At 36.9% G+C, this 23,408-nt stretch overlaps 3 protein-coding genes across 7 annotated transcripts; 1 reads left to right on the forward strand and 2 right to left on the reverse strand.

Annotated features, from left to right (window-relative positions):
- Positions 1 to 1,992: 1,992 nt before the first annotated feature.
- elmod1 (ELMO/CED-12 domain containing 1) lies at positions 1,993 to 10,549 on the reverse strand. Of its 2 annotated transcripts, none has more exons than XM_056730138.1 (11): positions 10,440 to 10,549; positions 9,954 to 10,027; positions 8,250 to 8,395; positions 8,133 to 8,161; positions 7,861 to 7,958; positions 7,467 to 7,596; positions 7,186 to 7,319; positions 7,001 to 7,069; positions 6,073 to 6,123; positions 3,629 to 3,762; positions 1,993 to 3,419 (listed from the first exon to the last, which is right to left on the reverse strand). In XM_056730138.1, the coding sequence occupies exons 2-11, from the start codon at positions 9,968 to 9,970 to the stop codon at positions 3,244 to 3,246; spliced, it is 984 nt and encodes a 327-aa protein (XP_056586116.1). In that variant the 5' UTR covers positions 9,971 to 10,027; positions 10,440 to 10,549; the 3' UTR covers positions 1,993 to 3,243. The 2 variants fall into 2 exon arrangements, with proteins under 2 accessions (XP_056586116.1, XP_056586117.1); XM_056730139.1 differs by lacking the exon at positions 10,440 to 10,549 and adding an exon at positions 10,300 to 10,372.
- A 555-nt stretch (positions 10,550 to 11,104) lies between these two features.
- On the reverse strand, positions 11,105 to 15,283 carry slc35f2 (solute carrier family 35 member F2). The gene is made up of 9 exons (XM_056731425.1): positions 15,178 to 15,283; positions 14,397 to 14,530; positions 14,013 to 14,185; positions 13,501 to 13,628; positions 13,083 to 13,242; positions 12,694 to 12,850; positions 12,454 to 12,506; positions 12,085 to 12,239; positions 11,105 to 11,944 (listed from the first exon to the last, which is right to left on the reverse strand). The coding sequence occupies exons 2-9, from the start codon at positions 14,504 to 14,506 to the stop codon at positions 11,702 to 11,704; spliced, it is 1,179 nt and encodes a 392-aa protein (XP_056587403.1). The 5' UTR covers positions 14,507 to 14,530; positions 15,178 to 15,283; the 3' UTR covers positions 11,105 to 11,701.
- Positions 15,284 to 15,886: 603 nt separating this feature from the next.
- On the forward strand, positions 15,887 to 22,680 carry cul5b (cullin 5b). Of its 4 annotated transcripts, none has more exons than XM_056732086.1 (19): positions 15,887 to 15,925; positions 16,616 to 16,725; positions 16,868 to 16,967; positions 17,143 to 17,319; positions 17,502 to 17,643; positions 17,920 to 18,065; positions 18,218 to 18,298; positions 18,430 to 18,568; positions 19,012 to 19,142; positions 19,623 to 19,730; positions 19,873 to 19,937; positions 20,049 to 20,181; positions 20,313 to 20,444; positions 20,548 to 20,671; positions 20,770 to 20,945; positions 21,290 to 21,451; positions 21,548 to 21,666; positions 21,833 to 21,956; positions 22,289 to 22,680. In XM_056732086.1, the coding sequence occupies exons 1-19, from the start codon at positions 15,902 to 15,904 to the stop codon at positions 22,481 to 22,483; spliced, it is 2,388 nt and encodes a 795-aa protein (XP_056588064.1). In that variant the 5' UTR covers positions 15,887 to 15,901; the 3' UTR covers positions 22,484 to 22,680. The 4 variants fall into 4 exon arrangements, with proteins under 4 accessions (XP_056588064.1, XP_056588065.1, XP_056588067.1 ...); XM_056732087.1 differs by having other exon boundaries at positions 18,430 to 18,523; XM_056732089.1 differs by lacking the exons at positions 21,833 to 21,956; positions 22,289 to 22,680 and having other exon boundaries at positions 21,558 to 21,666.
- The last annotated feature ends 728 nt before the right edge of the window (positions 22,681 to 23,408 follow it).

The following is a 23,408-nucleotide window of genomic DNA, read 5'->3' on the forward strand; positions in this document are numbered from 1 at the left end:
CCCCCATTGACTACCATAGTCGGATAAGAAATAATGGTTGTCTAAAAGTGCCCCAGAACTTTTTGCTGTCGTACATTCAAGATCTCTTCTTCTGTGTTCAACAGAACAAAAAATGATTAGTCATTTTTCCTACTATGGGAGTCAATGGGGGGGGCAAGATCTGGGTGAGGTATCCCTTTCATTTTCTAAATTGTGCAACTGCTGCCTTAAGTTTTCCTGTGTCTCGAGCAGATGGTGAAGGTGACAAGAGGTCACTGAAAAAATGAGCAAAAAATACTGACATAACTGTTAATAGTTTAGAAAATCTTCACTCGCATGAAAGGGCAAAGCAATACACGAAGGGAATGCAAATAAATGTTGCAGAAAAGCAGCGGTTGGTGATGAAAACCAAGTGGCCCTCCTTTACCAGATGTTAGGACATATGTTACATTGCTACATCGCTATCATTCAGGTACGTCTCATATGACATTCATCCAGCACAGTGTTAACTTAAAATTTCAGATAAATTACCATAAAAAAACCAAAGGACACAAAGGAAGCTGTGAAAAACTCACCTGCAGTGTGTGCTGGAATCAAACCCTTTATCAAGTCATGCTGTGATGATGTTCAACATACGTTTAACACAAATGTAATCGGACGGTCACCATATTTCATCAGCAGTTGTATGACAGTACCTGATACTTGCAATTAAAATATAGCTTTTTTGATGTGAAAAATATGTAATTTGAATACCCTTATTTTACTTTATGTAAAAATGATATGCCATATAAGCTAAAATGTTAGGTAAATAAACAATACACATGCTGCATGCTAAACCGTAAATAGGCCTACTGCAAACTGCAGCTCGATCATGATGTCATTGCGTAAGTGCATGTTTCTAAAAGCATCCAGATACTTTTGTCTTATTATTTGCGTTATAGTATGCACATTATTTGTATTTTCAATGTACAAACGCCATTTTTGCTGGAAAAAGCTATAACTGTCAGAATCTCTTAATTCATTTACGTCACGTTTATGTTTGCTAGATGGATATGTCACTTGACCTCCACTTATCATTTGTTCTCATGCTAAAGGACTCTTAATACGTCTTGACAATCATGTCATGAGATGTTTGGACATTATGCTAAACGCTGTCACCAGCCAACAACACAAAACAGCACGTGTCGAGAAACAGGAAGTCGCCTGTGACAGAGTGTGTCAGATCTCAGATAGGCTGTCATGTCGCATTATGACTTGACTGTGTCCTGTCTAACCCATACACTGTCTTTTTGGGATACACTTTTTTGTTTTCTCAGATAACCAGCATCAAAGACATATGTTTAAACACGAAGCTCATGATCATGTCTTAAAAGGTGTATTGTGTCAAAAGATAAAGTGTTGTATCAACTGTGCTTCTGTTTATTAGATAGTGGAGATGTCATATAATGAATGTTAAAAACATTGGTACTAATTTGAATTTTTTTTGTTGGAAACTCATCCCAACCATGATGTTTTTCTCAAAGCATAATCTTTAGAACAAAGCCTATGAAGATTCATTTTTGGAAGTGAGGTATAACTGGAACAATACTGCCCCCGTGTGACAATATTGATGAACTGCAACACAGTGAGGAAGCGCTCAAACTTTTCATGCTCTTCTGTGTACTCTGATTCATTCATGTACTGCACTTTAACACCTTAACTTTTCATAACTAAATATTTAATTTCGTGTTTCCCAATTGTGAAATAATTTCTCTGTTTTACTTTTTGATAAATTAATAAGATAGACTGCATGTTAATTACATTATATACAATATATGTATATATACACACACACAAAGATATATATCTCTGACATGTAACTTTTTATTCTACGGTTACAAATGATGACTATAAAAGTTCTTTGTGGTTTGTGCTACTGGGCCCTGATCATTAACAAGTATTGTGTACTGTTTGTAAGCGTTTACTGTATGTGTGTAAAAGAGACATTACCAAAAAGCAGAACAGATACATAAAAAAATTCAGCCATGCATAACGATGCGCTTTAATAACGTTTAGATGTTTTCAAGCTCTAAGGCATTGTGTACAGCAAGTGCTTTTGTCTCACATGTAAAAGTGCAACAATGAGAAATCTATCAAACTCTTTTTTACTTTACATATTAAAAATCATGTTTAATACCATTTAAAAGAAAGCTGTTAACACTGTCTGTAGCATCGACATTCATTGCACAAAACAACATTATTTTGAAATGAAGTGACATTCCTATAAAGCATTTTTTTGCAGGCTTAAGCATAATCATTCTCCACACCCTGTGACTATCCGAATTGTTTACAGGAAAAGATCAAATAAAATAAAGCATTGAAGGAAAATACAAAACATGCATTAAATAAATGCAAATCCTAGCCCAGCTAAAGCCTGAAATACTGGACACTAAGTTTTAGAATTGAACATTTAAATGCGAAGTGATTGTGGTGTTAATAACAGAATAGACATTGAGGCACTACTAGAAAAAAAAGACTGTTCTACTAACGGTTTAAACTTCACTTATTGCTTTGGTGCAAAAATATGTAACATTCAATGTTTCACATCAACACTAATACATAATTTTTTCCTTAACAATCATGATAACAATCATAAAACACATATTATTCTACCATATTTGGCAAGTAAATATTTGATGTTAAGCTATGCTTCTTGGCAACATGTAATAATCTACAGTATGTAACTCTTTTATAGAGAATATGAAAATTTAAGAATATAAGGGTGGTTGGACATAAACTCTGACTGATCGTCTCGCTCTCTAAGTATAGTAGGCAGAATTGGTTCTGAGCTGCAAAAAGATGTATACAAACAAAGGTCATCTGTTTCTGACTCATCTATCAGTGCGACCTATTGCAGTGGTTGTGGATTAAGCCATTCTCCTACTTTAGCATTGTCTATATGTGCCAACAGCTCTACCTACTGGTGGATAGGGAGCCCTGTCTTGAGAGAGATCTCCTTCCACTACACATTCAGATATCAAAGATGCTGAAAGGTGCCTGAATAAGATTTCATTATTTACAACAGCAACATACAGTTTCTATAAATATGAGAGTAAAAGCCTGATGACTGAGCTGCAAAGCGCACATACAATCAACACAGTGTCCAGCAGTGCTGGTGATGTTCAGTGAGAGGGAGACATTGGTGAGAGTGTGAAAAGGACAGGTGAGAATGTCTGAGCAGTTGGCATTTGTGATAGGTGAGACATTAGTAAATCAAACGAGAAGCTACAGATTGACCAGGTGAAGGTCGGAGGCAGTGAAATGAGGACACAGCGCCATGTCAGGGTTCTTCAGCTGCTTCAGGATGCGCTTGTAGAACTTGGTGCGCACGCGGTTGAACTCCATGATGTCACATGGATCCTCCTCGATCCAGAACTTGTGGAACTCCTGCATCAGATAACCTGGGAAAAAACAAGTAAATATAGAAAATGCTTTGTTTTCTATCACAAAATACAAAAATGTAACTACTTTTGGGAACAATCTGTCTGGATTTAAAGAGAAAGCAATGTTATGAAGGTCAAAGTTACTGTAACCTAAATTCAGCAATTAAAATAGCCTAATTTGCTTGCACAGTGAGCACAATGGTGACATTATGTGTCGAAACACTCACAGAAGGTCTGCTGAAAGTGCACCAGACTTGGCATCTCCGGCGCGATGTTGTACAGATGAGTCTTCAGCGCTCCGCTCACCAGCAGGGAATATGCCAGATCCGTGATGTTGATGCCAACTATAGCGAAAGAGTATCTGCACCACAAACGATTTGGGTCACTACACGACCCTTAAAAAACATAAGTACACTTCAAGTTTCAATTATATTAAGTATATTTAAGTAAAGTTTAAATATGTTTTTACAAATATGCAAGTGTACTATTTCAATACTACAATACTAAATTGAATTACTTTAAATGTAACTAGTAAAGTTTGAGTACACAACTAGTTAGTTCTGTTGTGTAGTGAGTTTACATGCTAAACAGGTATTTATTAGGCTACTGTAACATACATGCAAGGCTAGTATACTTAAATACTATAGTTTTAAGTATATTTTTATTAAAAGTAGAAGTAAAGGCCAAAATATAAAATAAGTTTTTAATATTAAATATAAATGCGTGATTAGTGCACTTAAATAGAGAGCAACGCGTTTGCGACACACATGCAGTGCAATGCACTCCTTTTTCAAGCCGTGTTCGGGCAGCATGGAGATGGATGAAAATATTTCAACTTTTCAGAATGCCAGTGTTCTTTCAAATTGCAAAATTGTATATAATCTAAACCACATCGACATAATAAACAGGAAGGTTGATTTTACAATGCAAAATACACTATCAGATAGTCCTACCATTTTAAAAGAAAATGTAGGATTCATTTACAGTGCAATTCCCAATCAAATTGTACTACCAGTATTAAATAAATATGTAGAATGATTTTACAACAAAAATACACTCATCATATTCCCTTAACAGTATAAAATAATCAGGTAGGATGATTTTATAGCGCACAAAAAATGACGCAACATTGATGTGCGGAAGCCTGGTTGTATAATCTGATGGGTAGGATGAAATTTCAGGATACCGGGAGCACAACGCAGGTCATGTGACAAGAACCAACCAATCAGCTTCACTAATTACCAATTGTAATTGTAGGTATAATTTTACAAAAATTAAATCGAAAAAGTTTATCAAAAATAGATTGAAAATATACTCTTCTGTAGTCTGAAAGAAGTACACTAATAGCACATGTGAAAGTTTATAACAAAAAATATTTGAAGTATTCACTCTCTTTTAGTTTTTTTTAAAGAAGTATACTAATAGCACACTTTAATAAACGTCTTTTTATAAGGGAATGCGGTGTAAGGAAGTCTAATCAATAGGTTGGTTATTTATTAAAGGAATCATATGACACGGCTAACATGAATATTATTGTTTGTTTTAGGTGAAATGTAACATGTATACATGATTTAAGGTTAAAAAACACTGTGTTTTCCACATATCGTGCATGTCTGTATCTCCTCTTTGCCCCGCCTCTGAATCGCACAGACTTTTTACAAAGCTCATCGCTCGAAAGCAAGGTGTGCTATGATTGTCCAGTTAACCAGTTCTAGCGATTGGTCGAATACTGCAAGCGTGTAACGGAAATGTAACTCCTCTTACCATATTTGAAACATCAGGTTCCAAAGCAATTGTGCTGACAGGTACACTTGCGTTTAAATTTGGGCGTTTTTAGTCAAATCATACCATGAACTGACGTAGATTTGTGGGGGTGTGGTTACACGAGGCGTTTCAGGCACTCTGGGGGAGCATTCGCTTTTAGATAGAATGCATCTTTTGTTCCGACACTTTAATTATAGCAAATTTACATGTCTTATACATGCATGGGCAACTTATAACACACCAAAGACACAGAAAAACACGTGTTTGCGCCATATGACCCCTTTAAAACATTAGACTGGTATTTCTAAATAATATGTTCAGACACTGGCCCAGAGTGTGTCTGATTACATCCCTTTCTCTGTTGCAACTGTGTCTGCATGCACATGTCAACTGAACAGCGAGTTAACAGACTCCACGCTTACACATCAGGGCTAATGCATCCTGAAAGCTCATGAAAAGCAGAGAAGATACGATTTAAACTTCACACTAAACATCAGTACAGCCACGCCAGCAGTGTTCAGGGACACGACTGTTAACTAGAGACAGCAGAATTTATTTTTGGATTCACAGATTTAAGATTCAGCCTCAGTGTTGGCCAACAACCAATTCCACAATGTTGTTAAAATGTATGTCATTAAAATGCAAATGTTAGATATTAAGATATTACATTTTCTAAATGCATTCCTTATGAAAATTAACCATGGAATTATTAGTTATAATATCATTTAACTAAAGTATGGGAACTAAGAAGAGACCATTGAAAATGTGTGGTTGCTAAGGTATTGCTAAGTATTCTGGTGTGGTTGCTCGGGTGTTATGATTTGTTGCAATAATAATAGTGTTGCTTGACTAATTATGCCTTAATAATGAATCCTACATAACACTGTTTAACACATTCTAAACTCACCCAATCGCTTTGTCGAATTTCTTCTTATCCCACTCCGCTTTGCTCATCTCGCTGTGATAGAAATCAAAACATTATAATCGACTTACACTTTAAAATGCTTTCAACACTTAATAAAACACTGTCAGCTATAAAAAAAGATTCTGTGAATCAGGTGAAAAGAGAAAGCATTCACAGCAACCAACCAATGTTAAAATGGAGCATAAAGCCTTGTGTTTAGAGTGAGGTGAGGTTGGATGTTTAGAGATTAAAAGATGACAACAAGAATAAAATTCAGCCAAACAACCAAATGAATTGCTTACTCAGAGAAAAGATGGAGTACCTGGCTTCCTCTATGGAAACGTTCCTGCACATGACAAAGTGATGGAAATAAGAAACAAAAAGAGAGAGAAGAAAGGAACGTGTAGGTGTGAGGATGTGTATGGTGATAGGGCATGCTAGGGTGACATTAACTGCAAAGCGTGTGACATGAACTTGAAAAATACATAAAGAAATAGTTCACTCAAAAATTGGTGACGTCATTTATTAACACTCCTCTGGTTCCAAAGTCATATGACTTCCTTCCATGAAACACACAAGCAGTGACATTCTCAGTTCTCATTAACTTTCATAATATTTTAAAGAAAGACATGATGTTTTTTAGGGTGAACTGTTCCTTTAAGAAAACTCCAAAAAAGCATGGTACGCAACAACATACAGTACAAACAGTATGAATCACACAAGCTTTTAAGCATTCACTTACAACCTACTGAAGGATCTTGTCAATGTAGCGTTTAACTAACTATATGTGTTTGTTTCTGCTAAGGGATGTCAAGGCCTATCAATATCTTCTGTATTTGCATTATTGCCCCGCCCCAACTGATTATAAAACAATAAAGATCTGTGCTTTCTATACAGGAACTACCCAAGAAAACACTTGAGAGGATCTGACCTGTGTTTGGGCTGCAATGAGTCATGAAGAACTTGGAGAGCAGTGGCTTTATCATGCTCTGCAAAATACCTGCAAATAAAACGTGGAAATTAATATCTGCTGTGTAATAATCTATTCAAGTGTCTTACACTTTACTGTAGTATGTGTAAATTCCGGCGTTCACTCCAGCAGATTTAAGTACTCACAGTAGGTTGTGTAAGCCCAGAAGACCCATGCCCCTGAAATCAGTCTTGGGGTCGTTTCCTTGGAAACCAATCTCACACCATTGCTTTGAGATGCGTCCAGAGAGAGGAGAATCAGGACGCAGTTCCTTCCACAGCTGTTGAATTGAAAGGTATTTGAGGCATCCTGTTACACTGTGGATATAAGCATGGCTAAACTCTATCGATGAGCATTCAGGACCAAAACCGTTGTGTAATTTTATAGGGTATACTTCTCAACACTCAACAGTAAATGGCTGACAAACCTGCATGAGCATCTCCTCGTGTGCTGGGTTTTCATTATCATACGGTTCTCTGCGTAGTTTCTCCACTTCCACAACCAGGTTTCGGTAACCCACAATCTGGAGCAGACAAGCCTGGAGAGAGATGCCAAGCCTGGGGGAAAATACAGTCGAAAAACCAAACATAAGTATAAAAGTGCACAACAGAAGCTGCAGAATTTCCTAACAACAAAAAAAGATGAATAATTGTATTGTAATTTACGGTATATTCCAGGATCTACATTATACATTTGATCAATTCATGTGTTGAATGGTATGAAACCTATAACCTTGGGATTACTACTGCCATGCTGTGCCATTTAAACTAGAGGAACACATATTTGTAGATTACGTTTGTGGTGCTTTCATGAATTCTTACTGTGGGTTTGTGTCTGGGTTGATCTTTTTCAGTGACATTATATCATCAATGGTCTTTTCCACAGAATCCGGATGGACACTAACGGCAGACTGCAAAAGCTATGGCGGTATATAAAGGAAGGGGTTATACATAAATCAGCTGATATACAATTTGCTTACAGTATGTCAAATCTTTATACTATTTAGATCTTGTTTCTGCCTATTATTTATATTACAATGTATAGGTTTAAGAGTCTTCTGCATGTGACACGTGAAATGTCACCTTTGACTTACCTCATGTTTAGAACGTTTGAGTGAGGTTTCTGTGAGATTAAAAAAAGAAAACAATTTTAATGTTAGCCATTTCCTCTCATAAAGCTATAACAGCCTCATGTCATAAATTGTATTTACCAATCTTGAGCGTCCTTCGAGCACCAGCTTTGTTATTGTAACAGATGCGTTGAAGCTGACATCGTCCTGTCAATTTCCGTATCACAAATTTTAGACCCTGCCCTAAGCACTTACAGTAAAGGAACACCAAGAACTGGGTCAGCACCCTTGAAGGATGAAAAAGAAATGGAGAGGTATAGTATGAAAATGACACAAGCCCAATACAAGTAGGCCTATCACACTGTGTATTCTCTTCAGAATAAAAAGCTTTTTATATCTGAGAGCTATAAACCTGTAGTGCATCATCACCTATATATGTGTTTCCAATAAACACAGGCAGTGCCAGAGCTATTTAACATGCAACACACTATTTTTCTGTAAAACTCTTGACGGCCCTTCTAAAAAGCAATCCTACTTTTTGAGATAAGTGGGCCATGATAATGAAATAGGTCACTGTTCTGCAAAGCTGTGTGATGAAGTGCCTTTAACTTTGAAACAATTATTCTTTGAAACTATCGGTCCAATCAGACTTCATTTACTGTATGCAGTGCTCAAATTGAACCAAGTCTTATGGTGGTCACCCCACAAGACTTTTTTTGGTGGGGGTCAGTCTCGCAACATACAATTTATACAAAATACACACTATATTTCAGAATAATATGCATAACTATATACTACTTATAAAAACAGGCATATCAAATATAAAGAGACATACTAGCCATTGTGAATAATTAATTCCCGTAATTTACAATATCCATAGCATGAATTTAATCACAATAGTCATTATAATTTTTAATCAAATAAAAATATCAATATCCAAGGGACCCCCCAAGTCTATTTTTTACATCTTATGGGGAGTCCATAATGCCTTATGGGGGGTCCCGGAGCCCCCCAGCCCCCCTTCAATTCGAGCACTGACACTGTATGTATCAAGCAGTCTATGATTTTACACTTGTTTCTGGTTTCTACGTATACAGTATACAGTACCTCTATCCATCTCTAGCCAAACATCCATCCATTAAATGTACCAGACTATATTTGATATCTATTTACTAAGCAATAAACCTGTTTGAGTCCAGCTGATAACATTGAGAGTTACTGCTCACAGGAAAAACTCGCCTCCCCATTGGCACACAATGAATCTGTATTCAGACCTGTGTTTTATAAAAAAGGGTCAATCTATAGCAAAGCTGGTCAACGGAATGACATTGGCTATCCGAGGCTGATATGTTTTTCTGGACACTTTAGTACACCACATTATTAGGCAGGCAGTTGTGAAATGTCATTGTAAGGGCCTCAACAGCAAGATCAAAACTGAAACTTTGGTGGAAAGTTAAAAGGAGAAATAATGGATTCCATAAACCAAAACTTACTCTGCAACATCAATACAAGAAGGTCCTATTTATATTTAAAGAGCTGAATATAAATGTGTTAAACCTATTTTTCTTGGATTTAAATAATGTGAATAGTTTTCGTTACTGAGCATAACTATCAGTGTCTTGTTCCTTACGTTTAAGTGCATTTTAAGATGAATACTATAAATGAAAAAATGAACGATTTCTTTTTTTAACCCGTGTGATTTTATCATTGACATAAATGGGCCACAGGCAACACAACAGTGTTAAATTATTTTATTCTAACATAAAATGATCATTTAAGTCACCCTCAAATACAAAACGACAACATTGTCATTTTAACATAATATAAATATAAAGGATAACGTACCGTAGAAAATGCTTCATCGCGACTGCCTGCTTTGTTGCAACAATGCAACAAACATTCGCGGATGATCAAAGCACCTGCACACAACACAATTCAATAATATAACGATGATCAAAGTGTCTCATGTTTTACATTCAATGTGTCCTCCATACAAACAGCGATTAATGTCTTGTGGTCGCCAGTATGGTAGGCGGATTAAGACGATTACAACCAATACAATATAAAGGTCGAACATTTAAATGATCCACCTGAACTATTATTAGCATTGCATTTGATCAGTTTGTAATAATGTCTTTTTATAAATAATGTGACCTCACGTTATATAATACTGTTAATCGGAATCATTTACCGTCGAGACCGTTTCGTTTTGCAATAGGTTATTCCTACATCTTTTCTATTTCAGACCACTAATGACGTGCGGAAAAGGCAAACCAACGATCATACTCACGACAGAGTACGTGATAAAATAAATAAATGACAAGAACATACGTTTCAAGATGTCGCTGTGAATGGGAATATGCCTGTCCTCCTCTCTGCAAGGCAAGTACCTGTTATTCCTCCATGATGAGCATGTGAATGAGGAGCATCGCGCAATGCAGCGCTGCTGTCTGTACCGCACGGCGGCGTAACGGCACCATATATCATCTCTCACACCTCAACTGCTGTAGTTAGTGAGACGTTTGTTTAAGAACTATAGTTTATCTAACCTAAATGCACAAAATTAAACTGTAATTTAAGAATTAATAATTGCAAATGTATCATTTTAGTATTTAAAAGACGTCAACTTAATGTTTACAAGACAGGATGTTAAAAGTAATTCATTTCTTCCTAAGCCTTAGATACTTATTTTTGGGGCAGTTGTCTCTCACCTTGAGCAGGCAAGCAATTCCGATCCGACCATTTCATTTAAGCATTAGGCATTTGGCAGACGCTTTAATCCAAAGCGACGTACATTGCTTTATCCTATACATAGGTATTAACAATCCCCTGGGTTCGAACCCACAACCAATGCTCTTACCACTGAGCTACAGGAATTTCACTGAACTCAGATCAGTAATATGAAAACAAAAAATACTATGCTTAACACATTTTTTTGAATCAACGCTGAAATTTCTGAATACAGTATAACAACAAATACTGGAATTGCCGTTTATTTACATAGTTAAAACACATACTTTTATTATCAAAACAATTTCCCCTTGTTTGAAATCGGGATACGTAACAACACAATATAAATATACAGATGAAATCATGTCCAAAAATGATAAAGCCAGTAACAAACCAAATTAAACAAGATGCCAATGACAGGTGCCAGAAGAACATTTGTTTCTGAAACATCTAAAAAGAATAATTCTGAAAAAAAGTCATTATTTTGTTAATATTTATAATTCAGCACAGCGAAGATAACAAATAGTGATCATGCTGCATGAAGCAGCATCTATTTTTTCCTTCTTTTTTTCTCGGGAACTGAGATATGAGCACCTTGATTGGTTTAGGGTTGTAATAAACATCCCCAATATAGTGCATAAATGTCAACCTTTCTTCAATTAGCGTTTTTTAAAAACAAACTTCTGCCTTTCCCATCTACAGTAAACTCATAGCATGAATACCCTAGTGAGAGTAAATACAGGTTAAAGGCACATGGGATCGGATTTAAAATCCATAAAACGTATCAATTGCAGCCTTTGGCAAAAACGGGATATAGTCTATCCCACAGAGAAAAAAAACACTTTACTCTACATTGTAGAGGATTATTTGGAGGCGCACAGTGCATCGCAAGGTTTGCACCCTGTCCCATCCTGATTCTCCACTCTATCCTTCCGCAGCAAATCTTCTATAATAACATCTTCATTTGGTTGTATATCCGCTGATGAAGCAAGATGGTATGCCCCATCATTGTCATATGACTGATCTGTTGTGTGGGTCGGTACAATGTTGAACAAGATGAAACCGAGTGTGATTACCACGAAAGACACAATGTACAGGCCTGAGAACTGCAGGGGGGGAAAAATGAAAAATGATGTCATGAATTGTATCACTGCACAGCATTTAAATACATATAGTTCAGCCGTGAACATATAGAATCTATTTTTGGTCGCTTTTTTGATCCTCTGAAAGGGTATCCTCCACTCACATTGAAGTGAAACAGAAATATGCCACAGAAGAGACTGAAGAGGTCCGCAGTCAGCAGTGAGAGGTTTACCGCTGTGGCGCTTGTCATCTTCACAACAACAGGCATAAAACTGTACAGCCCATACATGCACAGGGTATACGCCACAAAGAGCAGACCTGAAATGAAGGAATTAATTTAGTTTAGTGATGAAGAGGAGACCTGTATCTACCAACGATGCAATTCAAGACTGTACTCTCGCTGTATTACTAAAATGTTAAAATTTGTGTTTGTGCCCTAAAATAACCCAAAGGCGTAGTTTAAAGTGCTGGCTAATGAAAGCAAATAATGTCTAGAAAATATAAAAAGTACATTTCAGTATGAGCTACTTACATATTTTCCAGTCCCAGATGATGGCCGATATATCTTTAGGTTCGAGAATAGCCCTTAAAAAAAGATCCAACCAAAATGGATTTAAACAAGTTTTACAATAGTAAAAACTATTGTTTTTTTTGGATAAATTCTTTATACAAGCAAGGCTTTTTAATCTAGGTGTTCTAAAATTGAGGTTACATAAACAAAAGGTTACATAAACAAATTTTGCTTAGAACAACATTATAATGGGAGACTTACATCTGCACACCACTGATCAAGGTACCAAAGAAGCCCATCATGCCCAAGAACTCCACCCTGGTCAGGTTTTTTACTGTGTGTTCCTGACAGAGATTAGACACAGCATACAGAGCAGCACTAACTAGCACTAATCCGTCACCCAGCAAAACATTACTACCTGAAGTGAGTGAGAAAATAAAAGGAAGAGAGAGAAAGAAAGAGACTAAAATATTGAACACTGAAAATTGTATGACAGCAATGTAATAAAAGCCATTTCTCCTCTTTTAAATGACTTTGGAAAAGCATAAATATATACAAAAGTATATTTAAAAGCATAGTCAAGATGTAAATGTGCAATACATACTTTAAGTGCAAACAACCACTGTAGTAAACTAACAGTAAGTACTCACTGGAGCCTTGATCTCTTCCTGCCAGCAGATCTGCTCCTACCATTGCACCAACACCAAGCATGCACACAACCACAGCAATGAAATGTAGTGGTTTATAGCGGGTCTTCAAGAAGATCCATGAGAGCACCATCAGAACTGGGATTACAAAACAGTCCAGCAGCTGCAACACACAACAGACAGAAATGTACTGGGGCTATATTGGGAATGACTGTAACTACAGTGTAATCAATCTGCTAAATTTGACAGAATGTAGGAAAAACGTTAGTAAAATGTAAAAGCATTAGTAAAATGTTTTTACAGCTTAAACTCAAACCGTAAATACAAACATGTTTCGTGCATTATATAAAAGTATGTTAATAATAAAATATAAAAATCAGCTTTTAAACAAATAAAGCTACTGGCAAAATGTAATTCTTACCTGTATACTTGTAAGGGTAGTGTACTGGTATGCCTTTACAACGGTGTAGTTTGCTTCCACATCAGTTAAAGCCATCAGTAAATACTTGCACCACTTACTTTTTAGAATTTGAAAAATATTGTTTTCCCCTACAGGAAGAAAACTAGAGATTAGTCATTGAATATCTTTTCTACCGGAGAAAAGACATACATGGTTTCAGCGGCAACAACATAAACATGCGTTATGTGGCCCAAACTTAACTTCTGGTCCACCTCCGCAAAGAATCTATAGTTGTTAAGTAGTTTTAATTTAAATTTAAGACCATTAATATTCAATAATTTTTTTATGTAAATTAAGTATAAAATAAATACTACTTTGTATACTTATAGTATAGAAGTCAACTTCTGACCAGGTGTGTGTGTGCGATGAAACCGTATTTATGGAAAGTTAAAATAAAAATAAAATCAACAAACATACGTACAGTTACAAATTCTCGAATAAGATGGCCATATTTATTTTGTGGCATAACTTACCTTTCCTGAATGCCAAGGCCAAAGTGTAGGTGAGCAGCAATAAGACATAATTGAGAAAGCTTTGCAACATTGGTGTTGCTACCCCAGCTTCCGACAAATATTGACATGTTACCGCCGTCCCACATATCAGCATGGAGAGGGCTTGACCCATCAGTATTGTCTTGAAGAGCTGCCTGCAAGTATAATTCTCAAATTACTCTGAATTGAAGAGCTCTTCTGCATGCCACAATGTGGCCTTTTTTAGTGATGTGACTTTTTTGCCTAATAAACAAGATATCTCTACCTCAAGCTACAATCCTGGGTTACAGATCAGAAAACTATAAACGTGCAAATTTCAAACAGTTTTAAGAACACATTTAAACAGAAACATCTTTATCCTCATACCATGTAAACACATCTTTCAATGCAAGGTTTTGTGGACCACAAAAGAAACCCCTCCAGCGTCTGAGGGTTCTTCTGGCCCTGGAAGGGACCTCTCCAGATTCACAATCCATGTTTCACACACACAGACCTGGAAACTGCAGAGAATTTATAGGATTAATATTTGGTCACATTTTGTGGCTAACAGAGGTGAAAATCTTTTCAGGAATTTCAGTCCTATATACTGACTTCATACTGACCTTTTAAATTATAACTAAAATACACTCAAAATAAACTTTTACACTAAAACACATTAATGTTCATCATTGAAATGAGTTTAAAGCAAAAAAATTTACAGTTAACTTCCAATTAGTTTAAAAGAGCATTTACAAGTAGTTGATAGGATCTGATTCAAATTGACAGCATATGCTCTATAATAAACGGAGAATTATGAAAGTTTGTGCAAAATCCGGTTACATTGTAAAGTTACATTTGAGAAGCTGGCAATACTGAGGGATCTTAAGAAACACGTGGCGACCTGTCACACTTTAACATTGTTGAGCAAAACAATTACTTGAGAACAAAATCAAAGTATATCGAGCACGAGTGACGACTTAAGTACGTTTTCATGAGTCTAGGCTTTGTATCCATTTATCATTAACGTCTTTGCAAGAGCAAATCAAACAGATAGCGTTATAAATCTCATTGTAACGTTACCAGATAGCCACACTGCTAAGCTAAAACAAAGCGTTACATCACGTACACAAACCAAAGGCTAAGAATAATACGAGAGACTTTTAAATACCTGAATATACTTAATCCTTTAAATCCATAATGCATCCACATTTTCTTAATGTCCCATTATGACCATCTTCCTTGAAAACGACGGGGGATTCGTGACGTCAGTGAACCAGTCCCGCCCATATTTAAAACAGCCAATTGGATCCAGACTTAACTTCCTGTTATGAAATTCCGACCAATGGCAGAGACGCATGCGTGTGATAGTATACAATTCTTCATGTGATCGAAATTGTATATGTACTAAATTTGTAGGAATGAACGAGAATTTGTTTTCAACTCGGTATCTGTAGATCCAGGGCCAGCTGTAGGCCTTCAGTTTATTGTGGGAAAATATGTCCTTGGAAAGCGCAGCTGGCTTAATTTGATAAGAGTTTGGGTGACTAGTCTGAAGAATAGTATGATAAAAATGTATCCCACTCCCGTGGTCGCCAAACATGCACTTTCACAGCGTTTGGCTTAATAATAAATGGTTTAAGACTGCCAAAATCAAATAAGGACAAAGCCACTAACTCACTCACTCACTCACTCACTCACTTTTTCTTTCTTTCTTTCTTTCATTCTTTCTTTCATTCATTCTTTCTTTCATTCTTTCTTTATTTCTTTCTTCATGCATAAACAGTTCCTTTAATTTGAGAGTAAATATTATTTATAGAATAGCTGCATACAATGCCCCAGCAACCTAACCTGCTGAAACATCGCGAGACCGCACGGGGATAAGTTGAAGAAACATGGCGACGTCTAATTTATTGAAGGTAGGAGGTCCCTAAATGTAAGGATACTTTTGCATCTTTGCGTCTCTGTCAATGTCATGACAGCAGTCATACGGTCCAGTCAATGCCCGCGTATCATGAGCTCGCTAAACCTGCCGCGTTCCTTCAAATCGTCATTGTTCGCGTTGTTACATTGTTACCATTGAGATTATCTGCCACAAAAACGTTTAGGGTATCACAGGGCTCCGTATTGGTCAATGCGCAAAACTTACTCCTGTCATCAGACTGCATAGGATCGACCCCATTATGGCACAAATCATGTTTTTGATTAGAAGTGCAAATCATAACTCGCATGCCACATGTTTGCAACATGTACACATGTTATATTAGGCTGTCATTCTCTCGAAGGATAAACCAGCAATTGATTTACAGCATGTCGCCCCATTCTGGAGAGTCTGACATCCGTTTAGTTTAAGAAACAGTATATTGTGTGTCATAAAGTTATTTGCATGTGAGTTTTATTTGTTAATAATACCCATGTACTATAAGACCATGTATTTCCTGTTTTTTCCTTGTTCCTATAAAATGTTTCTTAACTGTTTGTACTAAGATGTCTTTTGTAAAGCTGTTTTGTAATAATTCTTTGTTGTGAAAAGGTGGTAAAGAAATAAATCAGGATTCATTTAAATTGTTTTAATGTTGTGAGGTCTGAGTTTTTCCCTTCTTTCTCAGAATAAAGGCGCTCTGCAGTTTGAAGACAAATGGGATTTGATGCGGCCCATTGTTTTGAAGTTACTCCGTCAGGAGTCAGTTACTAAGCAGCAGTGGTTTGATTTGTTCTCGTAAGCTTTCTTACAATTTATTAATGCTGCTTTTCTTCTAACTAGTGGAGGTGTTTTGGTTTTAGATGGGGTTGATTTGATATTTCGATTCCTCTGAATGCATTTCTCTAGATGGAATGTTGCTATTATTTTCTGTTTTCAGGGATGTCCATGCCGTCTGTTTGTGGGACGATAAAGGCCCTGCAAAGATTCATCAGGCATTGAAAGAAGACATATTAGATTTCATCAAGCAAGCTCAGGCAGTATGTGTGCCTTTTTCACACATTCATGTGATATCTTAATAACAATGTGATGAAAGGTAATTCTTAAATAACTGATGTAACAGACAAGCTTCACTTCCAGTTATCGCTAAACTTCCATATTGTATGTTTTGGTAAATTCGTTTAGTTAAATCTTAATTTTTTGTATCTATTTCAGCGAGTACTCAGTCACCAAGATGACACAGCCTTGCTTAAAGCCTACATCATGGAGTGGAGGAAATTCTTTACACAATGTGATATTCTGCCTAAACCCTTCTGCAAGCTGGAGATCACACTGTTGGGCAACCAAGGGAGCAATAAGAAGTCCAACGTTGAAGATAGCATTGTTAGAAAGGTGGAGACTATGTGATAAAGCTCTTTTTTTCCCATATACATTTTCCAAACACAATTGAAATTCATTAACTGTGTTTACACTCATATAACATCATTATTTTTTTGTATATGTAAGTGTAATATAAATCCTTTAAAAAGCATTATTCCATTACAATAATAGCGTTATTGCTTTATTTCTTGTAGCTTATGCTGGACACATGGAACGAGTCTATATTCTTTAATATAAAGAACCGGCTCCAGGACAGTGCTATGAAACTGGTCCATGCGGAGAGATTAGGTGAAGCTTTCGACTCGCAGCTTGTCATCGGTGTGCGGGAATCATATGGTAAAGAAAATAGAGAGCTAAACGGATGTGATTTCAAACGTTTCAACATTTACTTGGAAGTTAAAACAGATTTTAGTTTGTTGTTTTTATCTGTTGATCTGTGATGTTATGTCATGTGCTGCTGAATTAACCCATTTTTTGCTCACACGTTGCAGTCACATAATATGGTGAATGGTTGTATAATGGAATCAAAATATGAATATGAAAAACAAAGATTTAGGTGCCGTGTGAACAACAAAACTGCTCAGATGGGTCTTATCCCTTTTTCTCTTGCAGTGAACCTGTGCTCCAATGCAGACGATAGACTGCAGATCTACAGAGAGAATTTTGAGAAAGCCTATCTAGATTCCACGGAGAGGTTCTATAAGACACAGGCACCTTCCTACCTGCAACAGAATGGCGTTCAGAACTATATGAAATATGTGAGTGCCAGTAGAAAAAGACAGAGGTATTTTATACATTTTTATCACAGTCAAAGTGTGAGAAAGCTGAGTGGTAAATCCCAGCACATATTTAAAGCCTCGTGCTTTGCAGAATTGGTGAGCTGTTTCCAATTGGTTCGTTTGATTGACAGGCAGATGGCAAGTTAAGAGAAGAAGAGAAACGTGCACAGCGATATTTGGAAACAAGACGTGAATGTAACTCCGTCCAGGCAGTGAGTATCGGACTTCGTGCTTTTTCGTTCTCTTATCCAGAAGTAATTGAAAACAAGCATGCGGCTTGTGTTTGCATTTGTCCTCACGTATTAACATTCTATACACGGTTTGTGTCTTTGTGATCGTGCAGCTAATGGAGTGTTGTGTGAATGCACTGGTCACATCGTTCAGAGAGACAATCCTAGCCGAATGTCCGGGCATGATCAAGCGGAATGAGACAGAGAGTGAGTACGGCAGGAGCTCTGTCACCAAAGGCTCTGCGAGTTCAGGTTGGCACTGGGACATATCCAGCCACCAATCTAACCATATGTGTGTCAATCATCTGTCATTCAACTGACCCATTCGGCCATTTCTAACATGTGTTACATCAGGAATGGTTTTTGGCATCTTCAGTAAATTGAAGAAATATTTTTTGCCTCCTTATTTATTTTTATCTCATCCTATATTGCATGTACAGTATGTGCTAGTCCAGTTTATGTTAATCTAGTTCATGTATTCTGTTTCCGTTTAGCAATTGTAGTCCAAACAGCATTAGACATTATTGCATTACGCTTCCCTCTGGTCAGTTCCAGACCCATACTTAGGACACCAGAATCAGAAACTGTGACGGTGCCTTTTGGCTTTAGTTCGTGTAAGGCTTATCACATTCTCCAAATGCTGCATGTTGTGATGTTATTAAAGTGTTTTTGTTCTCCTGGTGTGTGATTCACAGAACTGCACCTCATGTTCTCGCTCATGGACAAAGTGCCCAGCGGCATTGAGCCTGTGTTGAAAGATCTTGAAGATCACATCATGAGCGCAGGTCTGGCTGATATGATGGCCTCAGCAGAATCCATTACTAATGTGAGTACAGACAGTCGCTAATTTTTCATTTCTGTCAGATTTATTAGGCCAGATGCATTGTGGATCCTGTGGTGTAAAGTCACCGTAACATAACATATTCACATAGCTTTTGTCATTAATAATCATTGTTAGAAGAACATTTTTAGTGTCACGTGTACCAATTTATATATGGAATCTCATATTGGAATATCTATTGCAACCTTTAATGGTCATTAAATAAATAGAATAACAATAGAAAATGTGAATGAAAAGATAGGTTTTCAGGGCCAAAAAAATATTTTCTTACATATGGAAAGTGTGAAAACTATTTTAGATTTACATTTAGTTCATGGAGTTTCAATCCAGTCTGAGAAATGTAGAAATTTAAAAGTGACTGTTACTTCTCTGTGTTTTTAAAGATCACCCTTTCTCTGTTGTGTTTACGACAATATTATGAGAACAATCACAATGAAATATAAAAATTATTTTATTTTTCTGCAGGACTCTGAAAAGTACGTAGAGCAGCTCCTCACATTATTTAACCGCTTTAGTAAATTGGTTAAAGAAGCATTTCAAGACGACCCACGTTTTCTGACTGCCAGAGATAAAGTAAGCCTCTCCTTTTTAAAGTTTTATTTAAAAAAAGTGTTATGAAGAAAATTCCACCCTTCAAAGTACACTTCAAATAATTAGGATAGTTTTTTTATTCTTAATGCAGTTTTTTTAATGTTCTTCGATTGTATTCACACAGGCATATAAAGCAGTGGTAAATGATGCCACAATATTCAAACTAGAGCTCCCATTAAAACAGAAAGGGTGAGATTCTTTAAAGAACATCTTACACACAGTTATCTCAACTCTCAAATATCTGTCACTTGATCGTCACACATGTCTTGGTTGCCTTTATTTGTCTTTTGTTGTGTCCAGGGTGGGTCTTAAAACACAACCAGAGTCCAAATGTCCAGAGCTGCTGGCCAACTACTGTGATATGCTCCTTAGAAAGACTCCATTAAGTAAAAAACTTACCTCAGAGGAAATAGAAGCCAAGCTAAAGGAAGTGGTGAGTGGGCGCAGTGTCTGATAAATATTTAGATTTCATTGTGGAAATATTGTTTTGCCAGTTATCACACCACTGTTTACAATTACCGAGTTGGAAGTGCTTATGAGTCTTTTGTTACGCAACGATTCCAGCTCTTGGTTCTGAAGTACGTTCAGAACAAAGACGTCTTTATGAGGTACCACAAAGCCCACCTGACCCGCAGACTCATTCTTGACATTTCAGCAGACAGTGAGATGGAAGAGAACATGGTGGAGTGGCTCAGGGTAAGAGGATGCTTGACCCTGCTCTGGATAACAGATGGTAGAATCATGTTCAGATAGTCTAGTTAATGAATCTTCGCAATTTTTTTGTAATGTGTATGTGCAGGAGGTCGGAATGCCGGCCGATTACGTCAATAAACTGGCCAGAATGTTCCAGGACATAAAAGTATCTGAAGATTTGAATCAGTCCTTCAAAGAAATGCACAAACACAACAAACTTGGACTACCAGGTTTAATATGCCAGTCTCAAAAACAGCTCTTAACTACACAGCATTTGCGTCTGCTTGAATTTTTATGTTCATATTTTCTGTGTGTCTTGACATTACAGCCGACTCGGTCAATATAAAGATCTTAAATGCTGGAGCGTGGTCCCGGAATTCAGAAAAAGTTTTTGTATCTCTGCCTACCGAACTAGAAGATCTTATTCCTGAAGTCGAGGAGTTTTACAAGAAGAACCACAGCGGCAGGAAATTACATTGGCACCATCTGATGTCCAATGGCATTGTGAGTGGTAGCTTCAACACTGTCTATGACATCACTTTACTACTCTCCACTTCCTGTCAACATAAGAAAGTCCTAACCCTCCACCTCTAGAGTCGTAATTTGTTTGTCTGTGTGTTTTGTCCTGTCACCTGTAAAGAGCCCTGAACTTGTATACATTTAATCCTTGCTGAATTGCTTGAAGCTAAATTGGGTGCTGTAAACTTCCCTTTAGTGTTTGAAAAGAGAGAACTCTTTCAGCACTGATTTCAAGAATCTGTCTCTTTGACATTTTTAGAGAGGTTTATTGTGTCAAGGGTACAGGCTGTGCTTGGTCTCACCCGTTCTGCCTCTTCTTCTATCCCTAGATCACATTCAAGAATGAAGTTGGACAGTATGATTTAGAGGTCACGACATTCCAGTTAGCTGTGCTGTTTGCCTGGAATCAAAGACCCAGAGAGAGGATCAGTTTCGAAAACCTGAAACTCGCCACCGAACTTCCAGACGCAGAGCTGCGGCGGACCCTTTGGGTAATGGAGTCTTTATCTTCATGAAATTTCCACCACTGCATTAAAAACAGTTGACTGAATACTGTCAAATGCTTTGCTTTTTCTTATTAAATGTAGTCCCTTGTAGCTTTTCCCAAACTTAAACGCCAGGTGCTGTCATATGATCCTGTGGTGGGCTCTCCGAAAGACTTCACAGAAGGCACTTTGTTTTACATCAACCAAGAGTTTTCATTAATGTAAGCGCACTACAACACTCAGTCATGTACATATAAGACATATTTTTTCTATATCTTTATATACGTAAAAGTAAAAATGTAAAAATTAAAAATTGTGAAATAGAACGGTGAAAACATAATTCTTTATGTTACATGTTTTAAGCTTTAAATGATCTCTTCTGTACAGAAAAAACTCAAAAGTCCAGAAAAGAGGAAAGATCAATTTGATTGGTCGATTACAACTCACCACAGAGAGAATGCGTGAAGAAGAAAATGAGGGCATAGTGCAACTGAGGATATTACGCACACAGGTACAGTATATAGTCTTACAATTATAAATGTAAATTATTAAAACATTTCTGTTGATTGCAATTAAAATAGGACTAAATATTATTTGAAAAAATATAACTAAACGAAAATTTGAAATGTTGCCTCAGTAATAATCTGAAATTGAGGCAATAAAATTATTGACTTTAAATAAAAAGTAAACTCATTATACAAGCCAACTCAACAGAATTTTACAGTAGTTATTTTGTGTATCCACTAAATGAAATGTGAATCAGTAAAAAATAAATATTTGTAACTAGTATGTTTCTTAGACATACTGAATTATCACCCAGTTTTGCTTCCTCCACCTGTGCAGGAAGCTATCATTCAGATCATGAAGATGCGGAAGAGGTTTAGCAACGCCCAGCTGCAGACAGAGTTGGTGGAGATCCTAAAAAACATGTTTTTACCCCAGAAGAAGATGATCAAAGAGCAGATTGAATGGTTAATAGAACACAAGTACATCAAACGGGACGAGACCGACATTAACACCTTTATCTACATGGCATAGCCGACCCCGCCCAATACAGTCTGGGACGTTTTTTAGACACTAGCTCTTCTTTGGAGGATTCCATATCTGATTTCAGCTAATTCCCCAGCCTGACATGCTGGGTGGCTGACTAGATTTATCTCAAGACACATCATGCTGACAAATCTCTGCCTTCACAAATATCTGAAATAAATAAAAAAGACTTTTGGGGTAAGAGAGTGCAGAATTCTGTTTCGGTACTTTGTCACTGGAATGCATGGAAATCGTTCCAACGCATGTCAGCAATTTAATTTCGTCCGTCTTAACTGCATCAGATAATTAGGTTTGTTGTCTTCAACACCAACGCCCTCGTTTTTATACTCAGAAAAGCAGCTCTGTTATATTAATTTCCAGTTTACTGCTGGTTCATCAAATTAACTTGGCTCTAAACATCCAGGCGCGAACAACATATGCCTTCTCATTGCCATATGAAAATGAATTCGCATTTAACAATTTCATTTCTCTTATTGATCAGAATTTCCTCTTGATTTTCTCTAGTAGTTTTAGCCCTCAGCATTTCTTTTGACTTAAAGGGTGTGCAAATGGTGCCTTATAAGAACAATTTTTGGCTCCCTAAAAACCCTTTCAGTTCTTCAGGATCTTTTTTTTACTTTTTATTGTCCGTAGATCCTTTGAAACTGCAAATAACCTTTCGTGCAACACAAGGATTTGGTAAATGTTAAAGGTTCTTTCTGAAAGCATATATTCCCAAATAAAACATTTGAGGACGTTTATATTTGGTAGTGTAACAGTCTCTACTTCGTGTTTGCATCTCTAGTGGCATCATGTACACAGGCGCTGTCCGTGGTGCTGATGAGACGGGCTCGAGCGTTGACAGAATATGTAACCGTTACGCAATCACGCTTTTGACTTTCTAATAAAAGTAACGCGAAACGCCAGTCATTTT

The sequence above is a fragment of the Triplophysa dalaica genome, chromosome 19, assembly GCF_015846415.1.
Source record: "Triplophysa dalaica isolate WHDGS20190420 chromosome 19, ASM1584641v1, whole genome shotgun sequence".
In the NCBI taxonomy this organism is placed as follows: domain Eukaryota; kingdom Metazoa; phylum Chordata; class Actinopteri; order Cypriniformes; family Nemacheilidae; genus Triplophysa; species Triplophysa dalaica.

What these genes read in the sequence shown, in the direction of transcription:
- elmod1 (XM_056730138.1), bottom strand. An exon ending in TCATTGCAGCCCAAACACAG is followed by an intron (nt 6,124 to 7,000) that starts GTCAGATCCTCT and finishes TTTCTATCACAG; the next exon opens with CGAGATGAGCAAAGCGGAGT. An exon ending in GCACTTTCAGCAGACCTTCT is followed by an intron (nt 3,420 to 3,628) that starts GTGAGTGTTTCG and finishes GTTTTTTCCCAG; the next exon opens with GTTATCTGATGCAGGAGTTC.
- slc35f2 (XM_056731425.1), bottom strand. Translation starts at nt 14,506, where the DNA reads ATGGATTGTGAATCTGGAGAGGTCCCTTCCAGGGCCAGAAGAACCCTC. An exon ending in TTGAAAGATGTGTTTACATG is followed by an intron (nt 14,186 to 14,396) that starts GTATGAGGATAA and finishes TTATACTTGCAG; the next exon opens with GCAGCTCTTCAAGACAATAC. An exon ending in CATCTGGGACTGGAAAATAT is followed by an intron (nt 12,240 to 12,453) that starts GTAAGTAGCTCA and finishes CCTTCATTTCAG; the next exon opens with GTCTGCTCTTTGTGGCGTAT.
- cul5b (XM_056732086.1), top strand. Translation starts at nt 15,902, where the DNA reads ATGGCGACGTCTAATTTATTGAAG. An exon ending in CGGTGTGCGGGAATCATATG is followed by an intron (nt 17,644 to 17,919) that starts GTAAAGAAAATA and finishes TTTCTCTTGCAG; the next exon opens with TGAACCTGTGCTCCAATGCA. An exon ending in CAGCAGAATCCATTACTAAT is followed by an intron (nt 19,143 to 19,622) that starts GTGAGTACAGAC and finishes ATTTTTCTGCAG; the next exon opens with GACTCTGAAAAGTACGTAGA.